Source organism: Dermacentor silvarum, chromosome 1 (assembly GCF_013339745.2).
Source record: "Dermacentor silvarum isolate Dsil-2018 chromosome 1, BIME_Dsil_1.4, whole genome shotgun sequence".
In the NCBI taxonomy this organism is placed as follows: Eukaryota; Metazoa; Arthropoda; class Arachnida; order Ixodida; family Ixodidae; genus Dermacentor; species Dermacentor silvarum.
Window position 1 is genome coordinate 184620879 of NC_051154.1, and position 20284 is coordinate 184641162.

Consider the following 20284-nt stretch of genomic DNA (forward strand, 5'->3'; position numbering starts at 1 on the left):
AGGTATATGTATGCTATATTACATGAGGTATATGCGGGTTATATTGCACCCCATTCTATCAATAAAGTTGCTCATATCAGGTCTTACATTCTTTACAAAATTATTCCTCTGAAATTTGAGAATGGTATCCCACAAACAAATGCCATGAAACAAAACACCGACAGCGCATGCCTTTTATCTTAAGTCTTCTCAGACTTAAATATTAAAAGTGCGAAACAATAACAGAGCTCAAACCTGAAAATTATGTAATTTTATTGGCGCGGCTGTGCACGTGCTACCTCCGGGATCGGCCCAGGAAAGAGTTTTGAAACGTACCCGATACGGAAAAGTGGTGGTACATCGCTAAGAAAGACGTTGGCTTTAATTGTATAAACATAAATGAAATTGTCCGATGGCAGGATTCAAACAGAGGACCCACTATATAGCGCAACAGCTCGTTTTTAGTTGGCTTACGTTTACTTCAGTTCACACTGCCATTACAGCTATACGAGTCTTGAACTTGGTGTAATATTCTAACGTGTTGCTATATATCGCATTAATTGCTTCGCCCCTCGTGCTGAAACTGTGATATCATTTTTTTTAGTATACCTTACGTTTCGTTCCGTCAGCAAGCACATCAGGTGTGTAGAGGTGGGGGTGTACGAAACCGCGGATATTATATTTTCCGATACGATTGATCTCGCCCGTGTCGTATTTCGCAACGTGCACGCTGTGTATTCGCCCGAAGCGAGCAGCTCCTGGAATACCATGTCTCTCGGCGTCGTTCCTCTTTTACGACTACGGGCCGCGTCTGTTTCCCAGCCGAGGCACGAGACCGGACGCCCGTATATGCCCTCGCGGTTCAATGGCGGCTTGCTGCTGCCGCCGTACACTTCCCCGCATCCTGGTCCGGGTGTCGGGAAACTCGTCAGCAAATAGGAATTGGACGAATGCCGTCTTGTTTTCGCTTCGACATCAGCCCGAGAAACTGTGTTTGCTGCACTTACTCCTCTTTTAATTCAGGGAGTGCATCACTTTCTCCCTCACTTATAGACAATGCAGTGCGCGCTGCCTTCACCGCGCTCTTCTATATTTCTTTCGGTTTGGCCGTATTTCTCGTTGCCTGCATTTTATGGCGAAAAAGTCGTGCACGCGGTTACTTGTTACAGTCGGTGTCAGTGCGTAGTATTGTACCTATATGTATATGTGGTGACCATTTCGACAACGAAAATAAGACACCTTTCGCATTTGTATACGTACGCACTTATCGGAAAGGCCGCAACAGACGACAGAGCTCGTCCGCCGCTATACACCGTTCTGCCGGCCCGGACCATGGGCTATTTCGGCTCTATAAAGTTCTGTCTTCCTCCTCGATATGCAATGGCCGGTACGCAGGAGCCGCGTTGCGCTTGCGTGATGATGGGAGCTTGTGCGGCACCGCGCACATTCGTAAAGTGAAGGCACTTCGAAGAGACTTATCGAAGAGCAACGCCTCAACGTCTTGACAAAAAGAACTAAGTCGTGTTTTCCGGATGCGTTCCCGGAAACATTAAACGCCAAGTGCTGCGCCTGCAGTCTCGACTCCACGGCGCGGATATCAAGTTTTGAGGAGCGGCTCGAGACCGTTAAGCCTGGTTACGCACGCTGGGCTGGTCCCGCAGTTTTTTCGGGGGTGCCCCTTGGCCATTCGAGTGTGGCGCGCGTGCGGTGGCCAGAGTCACCGGCTGCGTCGGGCCACTGGACCGTTGGCCGCAGTCAGACGTAGCTCCGGAGAGACATCCGCCTCGGTAGATCTCGGCTGCGCTATTCTGCGGAAGCGCTGAGGCGCATCGGCAGCGCGGCCACTTGGCAGCTCCTGATCCTCAAGCAGTGCCCCGGCTTTGCACGTTTCTTCTGCAGAGTGGACGGGCGTTTCTTGACAGGAGAATGGCTTCCCTGAATGCAGCCACATACCATGGTTTCCCTGAATCCAGCGCTGCAGTTGCAAGATGAGGGCTCTGCATAAACTTGGCGCGCTTTTATCTTTGGCTTTAGTCCGTGTGCAAAACCACCTTATCGTAATTGGACGTATTCGTTGCGTATTTAGCACTCTCATCAGCTATAATCTGCTTGCGTTCCACGTTTATTTTACTGGTGGATGTACGTTGCGCGTATATATGATACCCCCGTTAAACTGCTCGCTGAAGTATTTCCAGGTGAAGTAAGCAAGGACGCCTTGCTTAATATATACGTAAGCTATACGTAAGGAGGACCTTTGGCTGCGTGAACGACCTGCAGGTCGTTCACGCAGCCAAAGTCCTGGCTGCGCAAGTCCTGGCTACACAAGTCCTGGCTATCGCATCATGATGCGATAGCCAGGACTTGTGTAGATTTATAGTGCGTTTTGATAAGTATAGTGCCGGAAACGGCCTTGTCGTATAGATTCCACAAGCAACTGTATATAGCATTGCATGATGCCGTTTTAGATCGCACATTGCGTGTGATACATATGGCGCATCTGGCAGTTATACTTTATGAACTAGCATCGGCTCCATACTATAGGTGGGGGACATGTAGTGCATGTCAAAGTACAGAAGCATTTTCTCTGCACTATCCATAGGAAGAAGCGGTATATATGGGGGAAGAATGAGCGAGTGGGGTGTTGGTGAAATCCGATTCTACATGGCTGAATCCCATTCTCATTTCTCAACGGTGATATTCCATTTGTTTAATGCCGTTAAACACATTTTCAGCTATGTATGAGTGTCGAATTGTGATGTAAGCATTTAAACAGCACGACTGTCAAGTGTGTATGGTTCACCGGTTTCCGGCGGCGACGAAAGCAGCAGCAAGCCTTAACAACGACGACAAGCAGGCTATATTCGGTGCGTTGTTTCAGTATGCGGTGTGATCACAGTGCAAAGGCACAAGGGACAGGCAGAGCAGACGCAACAAGCGCTGGTTTCCAGCCACAGCATTCGTTTCCGCTCGTGTGGCGGTGCATATCTGTGGCAGGCGACCTGCGACGCACGCTCATGGGCGATGCAAGGGCAGTTAGTCGGTCTCTATCGACGCGCCGTGTTTGTGGTGTAACCAGGAACACGGCGACCGTCGCTCCGTAACTCCCGCACGCGTTCATCCGATAACAGGTCTTGCGCTCGAAACCGGTTCAGAGTGCGTTGCTCGTGGCACGCGCGTCTTTCTTTACACGGCCGACCGCGCTTAGCGCGAGGAAACACCAGCCTCAAAAGATGGCGACCAAAACAACTGGCCGCTCGGGTCAAGCGGAGAAAGTTTTGCCCACTGATTCCCTGCCGGCCCTTTGTCTCGTAAATTACGCGCACGCCGCGATGCATGGAGTCGGAAGGCGTCCTCTCGCTGCTCTCTGTGTAGCGTTTTGATGGCATTCGTAGCAGCTCGTCGAAATGCACTGCATGGCGTCTCTTCGACTGAGGGAAAACTATAGTATACATGGAGGCCGCGGCGCAGTGGTCGTCTTGTTACAGTGTACTAGAATACTAGAGTGTATTCTAGTACACTCTAGTCTTGTGGCCTGTCCACGTCCTCGTGCCTGACGCAGGATGAGCCTTGTACCGGCGAGCTTGTGGAGGGTGTTGGGCGCGCCTGCGCATACTTTCGCCGAAGCACTTCCGTCCGTTGTGCGTCAGCCACGGTTCGACCGCTTTTTTTTTTTTTTTTCTCTTTTTTTTTCAGCATCGAGAGCAGTCACGCGTGTCGCGTTCGGAAGCTGCAAAACGCCCATGTTCGCGGGAAGCGGCCGCTATTGTTCTCGCGTTTGCCGCGCGCGGTACCGATTCGCTAATGCGTCGATGCGCGTGCGAATGCCTCCCAATAAAGTCATCAGGGACGACAGCCAGCTAGCGCCGATTTCCTACAGCTCGGCAGTCGTCGTGATGGACGTCACCGGTATGCGGGCAGCGGCCCTGGTTGACACCCGAAGGCGGAAAGCCCCCGCAGGGCGGCGCCCGCATTGTTGCTCTGGCAGTTTACGACTGCTGTTTGTCAGCACGAGCTTCCTCTTCTCACGGCACCAGCGGGAAATATAGTTGGCGCATGCGGGACCCGTGGCCCTGTAACACTGCTGTACCAGTGGCTGCATATTTGGTGCCAGCGCTATACACCTGGGCTGTGCGTAAGCCGTGAAAGTGTTTTCCACACGTCGCAGCTGCTGCAACCAACCGTCATTGACTTACACGTACTATCAGCGGCACAAGTGGCTTTTGTGGATCTCAGCGGCTAGAAGCAGATGTGGAAATATTGACTTCGATGCCCGATTTCTCGCCGATGAATTCGTAACAAGAAGTGCAGCCTTTAACACGATTTGCAAGTCGGCAAAGGCGATGGGACGAGGTATTCCAGTTATCTTCCAAACCGTAAAACTATGGCTTTCTTTTCAAACTTTGTGCTGGGATCGTTAAATGTTGCATGTGCCGATACAAAATGCAACGTTTGTGATGCGCCATACGTAACGAGCCATGACAGTTCACCCTCGCGCGTGGGAATTGCCGACGTTTATATGATCGCGTACTCAACAACCGTAAACCGAGAGAACCGTGCCGTTAACTAGCGACACGCGAACCACCGGAGCGAAGTCGAACTACGGTTGACTGGCGACGGTGGGGCTGCGTATGCTCGCTCGTTGCACCTGGCATTTCTGATTGTCGCCGTGTAATCGAACTGCGTATACCGCCCATGTTGCGTTAGCGTTCGGTCGCTTGAGCGCGGAGGACTTGTAGCTAAAGAGAGTCCGTCCACCGGGTCGTACTAACGTTATAAGTGAAAACTGACTGTCACGTGGGAACACAGGGTATAGAAAAATTAGTGCTTCCTCACTTTTCATACGCGGCTTGCTATAGCGGCTCCACGCATCGTGCTTAGAGCAAGCTGTTGGCAATTGGCGTGCTGGGTATATATGCTTAGTGTTTTGTAAGTTCTGCAAGTTGTGGTGCTGCGGATGCTTGCATGCTTTACCAAAGAACGTTCTCGATCTCCTCGCAGGGCCCGTGAGGAGCTGCGCCCCAGGAGCCTGAGCGTCGCGGGCGGTCATGGCGCCTGCCAAGAGCGGGTCCTCGAGCGCCACCAGCATGGCGCACACCATGATGATGCCCCGCTGCACTATGTCTATCACCCGGACCAAGGGGCTACTCAACATGCCGGGCCAGAACAACTGCTTCCTCAACAGCGCCGTACAGGTGGGCGTTTTCTTATCTCTTCCGGCACGTGTTCCGGCTCCAACATATGCTTTGCTTCGGAGGGAAAGTTGCGCTGATCGGAGGAGACACGTGTTGGAGCAAAGCACGACGAGACAATGAATAATAGAGCAGAATTTCTGGACTCTACTGTGTCCGTGTTTTCGTCTTTTCCCGCCGTGTTGCAATGGCGCGCACCTTACTTCAGGTGGGCCTGGTCAGTTTTTCACACGATTAGTGGAAATTGTGCAGCTCTATATTAGCCTCAGTGATAATAATCAGCCTTAGCGTTAGTTTACTTATTATTTATAAATATATTTCATAGTTTAGTTACTTCCACGCTGTTGATCAGTGTGAACGTGAACGAAGCAGACTGAACTCGAACGCAGAGGGTGGCTGGCCACAAAAGGTGTTTGCCACCTCGCCATAAAAGGTTTCACAAAGGGTCGTACGACTGAAGAGCAGCACGCTCACACGTAATATTCACCAACTGCTCTCCGCGAGACGCTCACGGTTAGCAGCAAGCGAATGATCGGGGCCTCGGAGCATTCGCGTGTTGCACATAACCTGTTTGTTAAGCTGATTAAACGCCCGAGGCGCCATTAGGGTCGCGCTCCCAATACGAAACTCGGTGCTTAATAAAGTAGGGAGATGTGTATCCAGAGAGGGAAAACTGCTTTAAAGAAAGAAAAGCACGTCGGCATCTCCCCTCGCGCGCCAAAGTGGAAGGCGAGGACACGCTTGGAAAATGCTTTTCGTTGGACATCTGATCCGGTGACGTGGGTGAACCTATACGGAAAACCTGTTCTGCGCAGCCAGGCGGCAGCGAGCCGAGCGACAGAAGTGGCCGCGCGCGCGGTTGCTTTGAAGCAGGTAACTTTATTTATAGAGTTTAGCGTTTGTAGCGTACTCATTAGGGAGGAGGTTGAAAGGGGGGGGGGGGGGGGGGGAGCAGCGGGAATTGCGTAAAGACGGGTAGGGGCGAGTTAGGTCATGTGACCGAAGGCTAAGCGCGAAAGAACTGTCGAATGAGATTTTGGAAGCAGAGTTGTGAGGTATCACGGTGATCACCGCGTGTGAGTATAAATTCTCAGTTGACATAAGAAGAAACGAAATCACGGTTGTAGTTCATTTCCAGTCATAAAAGCTCGACTGCCACATGCTTGGCCGAAAAGCTTATTCTCGACCCAATATCGGCGCTGAAATTCTAACGCGAAGGGTAATTGGTGCATGAACGATAACCTGTTGCATAACGTTTACCGAGTACCGTTAAGCTTGCCGCTGAGTAGGTGAAATTTTGTGGAATTTTTCAGACCTGGCAAGTTTTCGAAAGCGGAGATGTAAATTAAATTATGGGGTTTTACGTGCCAAAACCACCATCTCATTATGAGGCACGCCGTAGTGGGGGACTCCGGATTAATTTGGACCACCTGGGGTTCTTTAACGTGCACCTAAATCTCAGTACACGGGTGTCTTCTGCATTTCGCCCCCATCGAAATGCGGCCGCCGTGGCCGGGATTCGATCCCGCGACCTCGTGCTCAGCAGCCCAACACCATAACCACTGAGCAACCACGGTGGGTAAGCGGACATGTAGGAAAATGTGTAAATGCAAAGGCATTACGGAACGACGTACTGTCCAACAGATGCGTACCCTGATGCCTGCATCCTAAAATCAATACCACAGTTTATTTATTTATTTATGAAGTATGAAATGCTTTTACCTCCCGTACGTTGTCGACGACCTTCAAGTGACTTTGAGCCAAAAGCCAGAGCCATTATCCGGGCATCGTTGCGAGAACAGAACGAGATCATCCGGGTAACCAGTCAAAAGTTAAGAAAATGCGGTCTCTGGCCCCCAACTCCTTGTACAGGACCGCGTTACATAAGCTAGTTACTGCCCAAACAAGTTACAAAAAATATTGCTTCCGCGTTCTTCCTAATGTTTGTTCACAATACCACTGAAGCTGTAACTTCTAGTACGATGATGCTTTATTTGTCATTTCCCACATCGGCGTTCAAAAGTCAGATACAGGGCACCATACACTTGATTGTCATCTTTTGGTGCTGAGACAGGGTTGCCTGTGCTCTTTTCAACGCCAGCGGTCCGTGAGTTACGCGGCGCGGGTTTTGTGCCAGCTTGAGAGATATAACTTATTTGTATCAGCTTTAAGAACGGAGCTATCTTTCTGCTCATCGAGACAACGCGCTATAAAACGGTATGAAACAGTTGACAATTAATAGATGACAGACATAGTGCAACTTATCCGCGGACTTTCTTCGCAAAACTGTTGTAGATGTAAGTGTTGTTGGGAATTGTTTGTACGTACCTATAGGTGCTGCACAATTTTGACCAAGTCGCGGTTCTGCCTCGAACGTGAACTGACTCCCTACGCCTTATATCCTCGTAACGTGTCACATATATGTGTATACCCCTGGCGGAAGGAAAAATGAGGTTTCGCCCTGACCTGTTTTGCGAGAGGACGCCGATCGCGGACTAACGTCTAATTAGTATCGGCTCTATCACGCAATTGCGCGGCTATTGCGTACACGCACACACGCTTAATTGTGCGACGGACGTTGCTGCATTACAAACATAAAGCGCGGGAATCACAAGCTTGGCCGCTTTCTCAGTCACTCGAAGCGAGCGAACCATTGAAGGAGCGCGTGAACAGGCTGCCAAGAATGTTTCCGCGTGCACTTCCTCCCCACTACTTGGCCCGCGGTGCAGAGTTGCACGTCTACGCTGCCCATTATCACCGTTTATATATATTTTTTTTTTCTACCTCTTCTTTTCGCCTGCCGTATGCGTCTGTTGTACTATACGCTCCCGTGCTTGCCAGGTATGTAGCAGCCGCCAACGAGACACAGGCTGTAAAAAAAAAAAAAAAAAAAAAAAAAAAAAAAAAAAAAAAAGCGTGTTTTTCATTCAACGCCTGCGATTCCCATTTCTCTGACGCGTGCTACAGGACTACATTGCCAGTTTATTAATTGGTTACCTGAATTTATAGAGAATTAGAACCACAAATAAATAGAGAAGGGCGGCTGTAAGTTTTCAGAATACGCGCGCGCGCGCGCGCGCGTTCAAAAATGGTTCTTTGGGTGCGCGGTTTCGGCATTGGTGTATACAATCATCAGGGGTGTGTTCTTGCGTGGCCGCAGTATAGGAGCGAGCAAAAGTTCGCTGTCTCGCGAGAATCGCGACCGTTTCTCGGGGCTCGATCAGTGTGGCCCGAGTATATGAGACCGAGCGAACCCGCACCGCGGGCCTCCTGTATAAGCTCGTCGCGCATAAATGGCTGCACGGGGAACCACGATCTGACCTGACGCACGCAATGTCGCATCGAACAGCCGCGGCACGAAAACCCCCGCTGCCATGGGTCTCCTCGCTCCCCGCCGACCCACTGCAGCAAGGGCGGCGGTCCCCACCTGTCGCCGCCGCGGTCTCCGCCCCGGCGTCTCCGCACCGCGTGTCGTTTTCCACACTCTCCTCCTTCGAGACGGCCGCCGGAAGCTGGGAGGGCTTTAAAGGGACGGCGAAAGAAACGGTGCGCGTCTACGAGAAAGCGGGCGTCGCCGCTGCGGCTGCTTCCCACGGAGCACGCACTCACTCGCGCAGCTGTTCTCCCCTGCTGGAAGCGAGAGAGTGCGCTGCTTCTTTCTCCCTTTTTTAATCTCTTGCTTGCGCGCGCACATAGTGCCCACCGCGGCTCACGGTCGTGTCTCCTAGAAGGAGAAAAAGCAACCGAAGAAAGCTGGAACATCAATGCGTCGACTATACCTACCGTCGTGGGGCCGGTGCCAACTGCGCGCGATTTGTATGTTGCAGCAGATGTCGTTGGGTTCGCTCTCCTTCAGTGTTCCCATATACGCGAGGAACGCTACTATCTTTCAAGCGGCGCAGGGAGGTGTCATGAAAGGAAGCAGTACTACGTGGTGACCGAGAAGTTTGTCCCTGTTGAATCATTAACTTTTGCAGAACTAACCTTGTTTTAATTGAAACCAATTTTATTTTGCACGTCAAAGGTGGATAGTTATATTATCGTCAGCGTGGTCATCGGCGTTCACCTCGTGGCTGTTTGAACGTTTAGGTGAATCCGCGGATTTACGCAATACCTTGGTGAAGCGTACGTTCCTGAGGACATATATCGGATCATGCCTTCAGTGGATCCATTGTCTGCCGCATGTTTCGGTTGCCTTGTTTTCGAATTAGTGGGCCGCCGACCCGGGTTCCGCAGACCCTAGTGACGCCAGTCCCACCAGGACATTTTATATAGGAAGGCTAGATGAGCGCGTTCACACACAGGAAGCCGTCGCGCCGTTTCTGGAATCTGGGCTCCTATTAATAATCAAAAACTTTCTTACACAATAACTGTTCGTGAGAGCAAACGCTAGCCAGGCGCAATGTTGGAGTTACCATTAGCGAAGGCGGCCGGCTTTAAACAGCGCTTACGAAAGTTCTGAATTCTGCCCCTGCAACTCGCCATTAAGTGTTGTTGTCTCCTTCTGTCGTCTTAATCGCAAAACATTATCTCGGTTCTTGTATAGTCTATATATACGATAAAATTCGCGCTACTGAATGAAATAACCGCATCCTTTTATTTCGAAGAAATTTTCTATAGGCACTAAACTTGTGGACTAAAGCGGCTGTTATCGTTTTTTTTTTAATTTAATTTTATTTATTTTTTCCCCACTGTGATTGTCGATAGAACCTGCGCGCTTATCTGAGGTAGCCACATCAAGCGTCTGAAAAAGAGCTGTCAAAAAAAAAAAAAAAAAAAAAAAGCTTGCCACCACTTCGCAACTGCGCTTGAACTGCCCAGGCATGAATTTATAAAGGACGCGTGCTCGGCTTTCCGTGGTGCGAGCTCCCACAGGCGACGGCCGCCTCGCTAGCCTGCGGTCGCAGTCATCCTACGGCCGTCCACTGAGGACGCCGTGTAGGAGGCCATCCATCACTCTCAGGGCCGCACGGCCAGCGTCCCACCGCCAAATGCGCGCAGGCTGGCCAACCGGGGCCGGCAGCGTAAATTCGCGCGCTTCGAAAGGACGACGCAAGCTGAAGCAGGCGTTAGCAGTACCACATATATGTGGCTCATTGGACGACAGGGCATTCCATTATTACCTCACGTCTCTCGCGTTCTGGGGCTGCTTTAATTTTTAATGAGAATCGATAGCATTGGTGGAAAGCTGAATGTTTTAGCTTTTATCGGCAGTATACATTGCGATTACCGTGTTACGCATTGGAAGCTAATTAGTTTTTAGTTGTTGTTGAGGGATAAACTTTGGTTCCCGATATGCAAAAAGTTCTTAATTACGCCAACAAGCGTTCGCAAGAGCAGATGCCAGCCAGTCGTGATAATGAACATATTATTAGCGATGACGGGCGGCCAATAGCGAACAGAACTTACGTACGAAAAGCTTTGTGAATTCGGCCCCAGGGCCCTGTATCACACAAAAATGTTCTTAGGCTAAATCTATGTAGCTCGTAAGCGGACATGCTAGCGAATCGGGATGTCAGACATAGTATATAGAAGGTGACCATCCATCGGCAAAGGGCACTTACGAACAAAACAGCTTATTGAAGTCGGCCCCAGAGCTTGGATTCACACAAAAAAAGTTCCCTACGCAAGAACAGTTCATTAGAGGAGATGGCAGCTGATCATGATGCTGGACATAATATTAGCGAAGAGAACTTACGAACGAAAAGCTTTGTGAATTCGACCCAGATGCTTAAGTCATCTGCGACCTTGGGTCATCGCTTCAGTACCCCCCCCCCCCCCTCGCCTAGAGTTACCATTACAATAACAGTCATATTTTTCGCATACACGTAGTAAATAAAACGCAGTGCTAACGAATAGCTAACAAGCTTATTGATCAGTAGATACCTTTCGAACTATACAGTGTCAGGACAGTTGAAAACAGCCTGTGTGGGCACCCTACTCCCTGATTTAAGATAATATATCCATCTTCTATGCGCTTCGCGCATTGTTTATTATCAAACCGAGTCGCTCAGTAGCTGCTTTTTTTTTTTTTTTTTTTTTTTCACGCCATGTCTTCCAAGCTAGTCTTCCTCGCCTACGTAAGAACGGTGCCGGGCACTCTATCAGCGTGCCCAGATGGCTGCGTGATGTCAGCCGAAGTTAGGCGTCTTGAGCGCGGTAGGATATCCCGCTTCATTCGCGGACATATGGACGGCCGGCCGGTGGCTTGAGGGTCGGCGCCAAGAGGGCACGCTTCAAGATGGCGGCCGAGACGCGGCTTCTAGCGTGGCCATTCTTCCCCAGCCGCCGACTGCAAAGTGGAAAGTAGAGGAGGAGGGCAGAAAACAGGTCCGCCGCCAGCAGGTTGCTTTTTTGTCTATTTTGTGATGGCCGCACGGTTGGAGGAAAGAAGGCACCGTTCCTCCCTCCCCGGCATCCTCAGCTTTCTTGGAGCCGAGGTGAGGAGGAGCTCCGCCGACTGCCGCGGCACGGAGCAGGCCTCAGGTGACTGACGACGGGTTACCGCAGCGAGGGACCATCCAACAAATGCGCCGCTGTTCGATGCTCAGACGAGGCCCGGCAGTTAGAGCGCGCAACTATGGACATCGTGGCCGGCTTATGAACTTTGCTGATGTCGTCTCTCGTGGAATCAGTTTTGACAGCGTAGCTGACGTTGGCGTTGGATCTTACGTGTGAAGCGCGAACGTTTGACAAATCCTCGGTGTTTTCCTGTTTATGTGTTTTCGGCTAACGTTCGTGCGTTTATCGGTTTTGAGTAGCAATGTCCACTCTTCAGTGCAATATTCGAATAATTTCCCGCAGGGCCTTAAACACGCACGCACGCACGCACGCACGCACGCACACACACACACACACACACACAAATCATGATTGTCCCCCGGTGTATATATATGCTATTTGCCCTTCTTGAACCTGCCCGGACGCACACTGTGACAATAATTATCCCCCGAAGGAAACTATTTTCTGTAGGTATTCTTCGCTTTTTCGCAACATAATACCGCGTATTATGTTATTTATTACGTTTTGAATGCGTTGGTAGAATTACCAAGGAAATGCTGTTAGCTTTGCGTGCTGCTCGTTTCTAAGCCGCGCGAATCCAGCTGATAGCACCTGTGGGCCAGAGCTCCGTTTTTGTCCCGGCGAGAGTGACCATGGGGACGCACCAGGCGTGACCGCAGAGGCTAGGTTAGGTGGTCTTGGACCCACCTGCGCGCACGCAGCGTGAAACGCGCGCGGCCATGCGCCTCCCGCGCCGCTCTCGCTCTCTCTCTCTCTCTGGCCGGCACAGGAAAGGGGAGGATCACGAAGAGCCATTGCGAGCACGGCGCGCTGGAATCGGACTACAGCCGGGCAAAAAGTGGCCGCCCTGTGCCTCATGGCCGAACCGGGGCCGATGACGGTCGCCGTCGGATGGGTGGAAACAGGCGCGCTTCCTCCCTGGGCCTGGCTAGATTGAGACATCAGCCGCCAGCGACCCCCACCTCCTTCTCTCTCGCCGTGTCTCGTCCCTGGTGGTCTCTACGCTCTCTACGTATACGCGGCGCGTCTGTCTAGCACTGGTGGTCTTATTACCAGACGACGATGATTAAGCAGAACAGCGGAGGGAAATAACGCCACTGCCTCGAAAAAACTTTGTGTGGCCGCCGATCCATTCGACCCGCGGACAGATTAGAAGCGCCACGGTGGACAGCAGCTAGCAGTCCCCCATACACTTTCATGGGGCTTTTTTTTTTTTTTCTTCTTGTTTTCTTTCTTCTAGGCAGGGAAGTTCTTTACTGGCGCTGTCATGACGACGTCATGTTTGTAGCAAAAGAAAAAAGAAAGAAAAAAAAAACCTGGCCGCCCATTATCCAACGTCCATAAAGGTGATCGTAAGCTTTTCCGCGAATGCAATTCAGTATATCACTCACTTTCTCTCGATTCCTCTCTTTCTTCTCACGTTTCAACAGAAACTCTGCACGGCCACCCTGCGAAAATGCTAGTTGCTGGTGTCGGAAAGTATGGGCGGAACCGACAAACTTTACTGTTTCCTTCTGGCGGATGCGGTATAAATACACAACCAGAGCGCTTTAGGTCAAAGTGAGACTATTTGCAGCACTACAGTAGGATACAACTTTAAAGAAAAAACAGCAGTTGGCAACAGAGGCACACTGACCGCGCGGGATTGTGTTACTCCGCCAGCCAATCACAGAAGGAAACAAAACGTCGTTATGCGACCTTTTCAAAATGGCGCCGTACTCGATACGACTGTATTTGTCTATTTGTACGTTCCACTATAATAGACGAGCGAAAACGAATAAAATTCCGCGCTTCTAATTTTATTTTTGTGGTTACCCCCTTATTTAGGTAACAGGGAAAGATTGAAGTACGAACTATTTGCAGCCTCGCGGGAGGAACAGTGGCTGGCGGTTATGAGGGCGTGGGCGGGGCTTCACTGCAGACTTGCAGACTGAAGTTGTATCCGACTATAGCTCTTGGAAACTGAAATGTATAGAAAATTAGCGCCAAGAATTATTTCTCCCGAAAGCCCATCGTATTTAGGGCCTCTTGCCTGGGCGCATTCTCTTATTAGGGTTGCTGTTTTGTATCAAATACCGCCATATTGTCGAATTCTCCATCTTGCGACTCACAGGGCTGATACTGGCGCCAAATGCCAGGGGAGGTCACGTGGGTCGACGACCTATTTCGTTACTGTTTCAGTGTTGTGTGTCGACTCATGTAATCACTTCGCTAGTCGCGGCGTCTGTGTATATCCTGCGCAGCTCGTGCTACTGCGGAGCCGTCATTGCATTTGCAGCCGGTGCGGCGGCGCCCGGACGCGTATTTCTATTTGCGCCCAAGCCCAGTGCTCGCCGCCCGCGCGTACCATGTTTCTAGCCGCCGCCGTTGGAACGGAGAACACGCTGGGCTGGTGGTGACAAGGCACGACTGTGGCTGCTGTTAAGGGATTGATGGTATTCCTAAATAGACGCATCACGGTTTTGAAGACCCAAATATAATCTATCAGGGAGGGAGCAGTCTACCTGACTGGAGCAGTATTTTTTTATTTGGGGTGTTGCTACGCTGCGCTCCGCAACACCCCAACGACCGCCGCTTCGCGTCGGCGCCCGGCACTGCGGCGGTACAACCGACCGCACCGCCAAACAGAGAAAAAAAGAAAAAGAAAATGGTGATACCAAGAATAAAGTAAACCTTATAGCCAAGGCGGAATTCGAACCCGCGTAAACCAATCTCAAAGCGAGCGTCGTATCCACTACGCCATACAGATACACTTCCACACCAAGCATTCCCGCAAACCATATGATTGCGTTCGAGTGCCCTCGGCGAAAAAAACACCTAAAACATGATACGCGCGAGCGGCGCATGGCGGCGCCAGCGGTCGAGCACTGGGCGTGGGCGCAAATAGAAAGACGACGCTGGCTCCGAGTTCAGCTTACCTCGTATCGCAGTTCACATAGAGTTAATATACTGACTCTATCAGTCTATGGCAGTTCCCGTTCATGTTAGAGGCTTGACTTTGGTCGTTGCATGTCTTCACGTTTGAATGCGTTAGCAGTTGCACTTCGCTCCTCGAAGAGGCAGGACGTCATTGCAGTGCAGGACGTATGTCGAGTCAATGCCTCCTTTAGAAAAGGAGGCATTGGTCGAGTGAGCTCCTGAACAACACTTTGCAATGTGGCAAACGCGGTTTAAATCATGGATCTGGCACCTCAAACAGGTGCAACGTAATGCTAACGCATTTCTCTCGCATTTAACGCTAAATCGCCGCCAAATTTTTTTCTAGCTGCAGTTATTTTGTCTCGCCGCCAGCGGCTACTTACTGGGACCGGCTGGCAAACAGTGGACGAGGAGGCACCGTGCCACTAGTGTTCTTGCCATTCGGCGTGCAACTTGTCGTCAAGCGCATCCAACAAGTTTCCATCAGCAGCCATCCTTCAGTCCCGTCGTCGCATGCAGCATGTACTCCTTTACGTACGCCTTCTGGAGTATATATAAGTAACACTTTACTCCCCCTTCCAATTTGCTCATTTTAGAGCGTACACCCGACTCCGTTCACGGCGATTTCCTCCGTGCCTCTTCACGTGCTCTTACTTGAACGCTTCCTCGCGTTGTTGCAGCTGTCCTTCAGGTATTTTTTTTTTTTTTTCTCTCTTCACTTTCGCAGGTCTTGTGGCACTTGGATATATTTCGAAGAAGCTTCAGAGACTTGAGCGGGCACATCTGCATGTCAGACTCGTGCATCTTCTGTGCACTGAAGGTAAGCATGTTCGGTAAATTGTCAAATGAAGCTTGAGACTTGTACCATGGGCCTCGGAGATGGTTCCGATTTTGCTCGAAAACAAGCCAGCGCGCGCAAATCTCGGAGGCCATGTCTGTACTATCAGTTCACTATCGTACTAGTTTACATGAAACTGGGTACCAGGTAGCTGAGTCACAATATATGCTTATGAAGGATAGGTGTATTTAATTTTATTTATTTATACAATACTGCAAGCAATTCTATTATGGCTCAAGCAGGAGTGAAAAAATGGTTTGCATAATATATAGCTTTATATACATAGAATGGACTTTCTCCTAAGTCCATTCTTTGTTGTAGATACTATATTCAAGTGTTGCCTGGTTAAGGCAGCTTTAGTAAACTCTACATTTAAATAATCGGTCAAAAGAGTTTCACTCAGATTGAATAAGTATGTGGTAAAATTTGAGCATGCTACAGCAGTGACTTCTCTAACCCACAGTTATGTATGCACAATTATGTCACTTATTCACCAATGCGTTGTGTTATTGAAGCTATAACAGTAGAGCCATCACTGACATGTTGTCCTGCACTCACTGTGTGCTCGTTTTGTGTGCTTTCCTGCATGCGTCAGTGTTTACAGATTAGAATACAACCTTTCAGCATGGATGGCCTGTCTGCCTAGCTTGTCATGCTTTGAAGCCCACACAACTAAAATTTTTCAATAGGCGTTTTTAGGTTTTGGTTTTTAATATGGAGGAAATTTCTTCCATCTTCAATGCATTCTTGAAGCAATCGAATGATTTGCATTGCAGTCACAGAGGCCACAGAGAAAAGCTCTGCTTATCCTATGCTCCCCATTATTGTTGCACTTGCATATTCTGAAAAACTGTGATGACACCTAATTTGCAAAAATAAATACACAGAGTGATAACATGAACATTCTGCCATTTTTTTATTGTTTGTTTACTTCGACGAGGCACTGTAAACTGATTGCAGCTCAAGTTATTATCTTAAAGTTGTTCTGTTTGCATTGCATGAGCCTTTGAAAATATGCAGACTCAGTTTTTCAGTTCAGATTTGTGGCTTTAAATTCTACATAGTTCTACTTCAAAGAAAAATCTTGCTAATTTTGGCTCTCCGTTCAGCTGGAATTTGGGTTGAAATGTAGATGGGTCAAATATGGATCAAATGAGTTGTGTAGTACATATAACACCATTAATTTTGTTTCATTTACTTCAGCAAGTGGCATATTGCAGCTGCTGCTAGCTTAGGATGAGGTCTACACATGAACTTTTATAAAATATATATGCATGCCATGCTTTGCAGGAACTATTTGCCCAGTTCCAGTACAGCCAGGAATCTGCTCTCCCACCTGATGCTTTACGGCGGGCATTGGCAGAAACCTTCTTTGACCAAAGGAGATTTCAACTGGGATTTATGGATGATGCTGCTGAATGTTTTGTAAGTTTCTGACTTGAGCCCAGTAGCGCACCCAGGATCTCTGCCAGGGGGGTGTTGACAGTTTGCCAATACCATCTAAACAGCACTAATTTCAATTTCTTCACGGTAAATTGTCAAAAAAATGCGCTTTTTGCGAGTGTGCAGACGACTGCGCGTCTTACATCTTAGTTGCAGTACTCAAATGCGTAAGGAAAGAAAAGGGGTTGAACAAAAGGGGGGGTTAAGTCAGCCTCAGGGGGGGGGGGTTCTAACCCCCGAATCCCCCCCCCCCCGTCGGTGCGCCACTGCTTGAGCCACTAAAAATATTTAGCATTGATAATGGCAGACTGCAAATAAATTTTGTTCTCTATCCCATACTCAAAAGCAAGCACAGATATGAGAGTAAGCATAAATGTAGCCATTGCATAGTCACTTGTATCCTAAACACCACGATGAATCCTATTCCATTTTTATCTATTTGCCGTGAAAAAGCTACCAGTGTCTGCACTGGGACAGTAGCTCAGTGGTTAGTGCACTGCTGTCATGGTCAGCATTGGTCACTGAAACACTGACTTTCAGTGCTAAATGTTTATCCAAATCAATTACCTGCCATTCATTTATATGAAAGAGACAGCACATTGACCAGACACAGAAAGAACCACCAGAGCATGGCACTCAGTGCTGAACAAATGCTTGTTCTAGTGTGGCATATAAAGCCATGTAGAAAACACACACAGAAACAAAAGGATGCATGTACTAGTCATGTTTGGTGTGACAGATAATCTTTCTTTGCCTCTTCGTTCAACTTTTCCGCTGCTGCTGCTGTCGCTGTCTTGCACGCTGTGCGGCATTGATAGGTGGTTGAGAACACACGATAGGAGTGCAGGAGAAAAGGTAGACGATGTCAACAAGGGCATGCCTCATTTGGGGGGAGCGTGGCCACAATGCCCTCTGGAGCTCCCTGAGAGTCGCCATAATGCCCTCTCCCCGCAGAAGCATTGCAGAAGCTGCAGCGCTTGCCTTTGCACTCACGCGGAACAGTCCGAGCAGAGAGAGGAGGCAGAGCATGGGTAGACCCCGATGCCCTACCCATTCAGTCAATGACGTAGTCGCCAAATGAGTCAACAACTTTACTACTCTTCGCTCGTGGCAGTACATGGTGCAGGAGAGGGACAATGCAACATCAAAAAGCATGCATAATTTGGGGTCTTAATCTTCAAGGTGCGGTACGATGCGTTCCTGATATTTCTGAAAAAATAAACATTGGGCAAATTTGTCCTGTGGGAAACTGACGCAGGGTGTGCAGACGCAAAGCTACAACACTAAGCAAGCGGCCATCCTGCAAATAAACACTTCTATACCTGACGTGCTATTTTAGTAGATATGGCGTTGCTCAAGGTTGTGGGTTTGATCCTGACTGCAGCAGCCGCATTTCGACGGAGGCAAAATACAAAAATACTCGCATACTTAGATTTAGGTGCACGGTATAGAACTACAGGTGCTCAAATTTCATCCAGAGTCCCCCACTACGGTGTGCCTGATAATCAGATTGGGGTTTTGGCACGTAAAGCACCATAATTTAATTAATGCGAATAATCACTGAAAAAGAAAGAAAGGCAGATTTCCATGTTACAAAAATATGGGGGAAAAAAAAAGCCATCAAGCTTTCACATGAACATAGTCAGTGAAAGAGAAATTTCTACCTTCGAATAAATACAGCCAAAAACATGTAGAATTTTCATAAAATAAAAACTAAAAATCCTGGATCTTACTCATGGTTGATGCACAGCTGAGCACTTGCATGTTGCAGTGTCTAATAATGATTATGGGGCTTCCATTTTCTAGGAGAACATTCTTCAACGCATCCATTTTCACATTGCCAGTCAGGAGGTTGAAGATATGTGTAATGTTGCACACTGCATTCCTCACCAGAAGTTTGCTATGACACTTGTCGAGCAGGTAAGTACACTGCAATCTCCTTTTTTAGTGGTGCGTACTTGTTTGTTCTATGAAGTCAACACTGCATGTGTACTTTTGGTTTTCATTTCAGACTGTATGTCATGTCTGTGGAGCATCATCAGAGCCTCTACCATTTACTCAGATGGTTCACTACGTCTCTGCCTCTGCTTTATGGTAGGGCTTTAATAGAGAATTTGTGCATATATTTTCTATTCGTACTGGCATTCAAGATTTTGTTGCTTAAATTTTTGTTGCGTCTACTATTTCAGCTTGCAGGCATCAATTGTACATAGTAAGGAGCAAAAGCCAGTGTCCTTCGGCGAGCTTCTGCGAAGAGCAGGAGGAATGGGTGATATCAGAGACTGCCCAGTAAGAAACATATTTTTTAGTGACATTGCTGTCACAGTCATCACATGTGAAAATGCCCCATGTGTATAAATGCTTACATGCAGGGTGCATGTTCCACTAACTTCTTGTACTTTCATTTTTTTTTTTACTACAGAGCTCATGTGGTGCCAAAATCCAGATATGCAAGACTCTTATGAACAGACCAGACATAGGTAAGAACCATATAGGGTATTGCAGCTAGGCGTTTGGTTTCACTGCCATGAATTGTACCTTTATCTCAATGCTAAACTATACTGAAACCTTTATTGACACATGCCTTTCCTTTTCTGTTACAGTGAGTCTTGGTCTGGTTTGGGATTCTGAGAGACCAAGCGTAGACCACATTGTAGATGTTCTCGACAGCATTGGGATGACTGTAAATATGGATGAGGTAATGTGCCACATGACCTTTGTTTGCATGTGTCTGTGTATATTGCCGCAACTGCCCATCATCATGCAGAGTTTCTCCTTTTTAATAAATTTGCAATGAATTATGGAAACTATCATACAATGTGAGGAACATTTTTGCCTGCCCTGTGTGTTTACTTAGCTTTAGGAGATGAGTGAGAAACATTTTGACCCGCTGTGGCAACATACAACTTCAGCATTCCCAGAAATGGATTTTAATTAAATGAGTTGCACTTGCAGAAAACATGCTTATCATCACTTGATGACATTTAATAAATATATGAGGGTGCAAAGTTTCAAAGATTTTGGATTTCACTGTGTTAGTTATTGATTTTATTATCCTCAACAGTAAACAGAAACTGGAAACTTGCATTTATTTACTAAATGCCTGTGTGCAGCTTATTATTTCAGACTCCTTTTACAGGCTGTACACAAGGGGTTGAAACTATTGAATTTTAGTATTTCCTTTTCAAGGCCCTTGCTAGTCGTGCATTTTTAGCCCTCTATGAAAATTCTTACTTTTCTTGTGTAGCAGATGCGAATAGTTATTTACAATAGTAAACACGATTATAGTTTTGACACTTTCATTAGATGTTTGTTTCTACATCTTAAAGGAAAAAATCGTTAGACCACCAGCTCCGAAGTGGCTGAAGCACCAGCCACTTTGGAGCTGGTGCTT

The 20284-nt window shown here is 48.4% G+C and overlaps 1 protein-coding gene across 1 annotated transcript in view; it reads left to right on the plus strand.

The window, feature by feature from the left end:
- LOC119435986 (uncharacterized) overlaps window positions 1-20284 on the plus strand; it is a 68398-nt gene that overhangs the window by 31493 nt on the left and 16621 nt on the right. Inside the window, 8 exon segments of the mRNA XM_049658340.1 lie at window positions 4978-5171; window positions 15337-15429; window positions 16738-16872; window positions 18697-18810; window positions 18902-18984; window positions 19080-19179; window positions 19313-19370; window positions 19494-19588. Coding sequence (XP_049514297.1) covers window positions 5025-5171; window positions 15337-15429; window positions 16738-16872; window positions 18697-18810; window positions 18902-18984; window positions 19080-19179; window positions 19313-19370; window positions 19494-19588 — 825 coding nt within the window. The 5' untranslated portion in view covers window positions 4978-5024.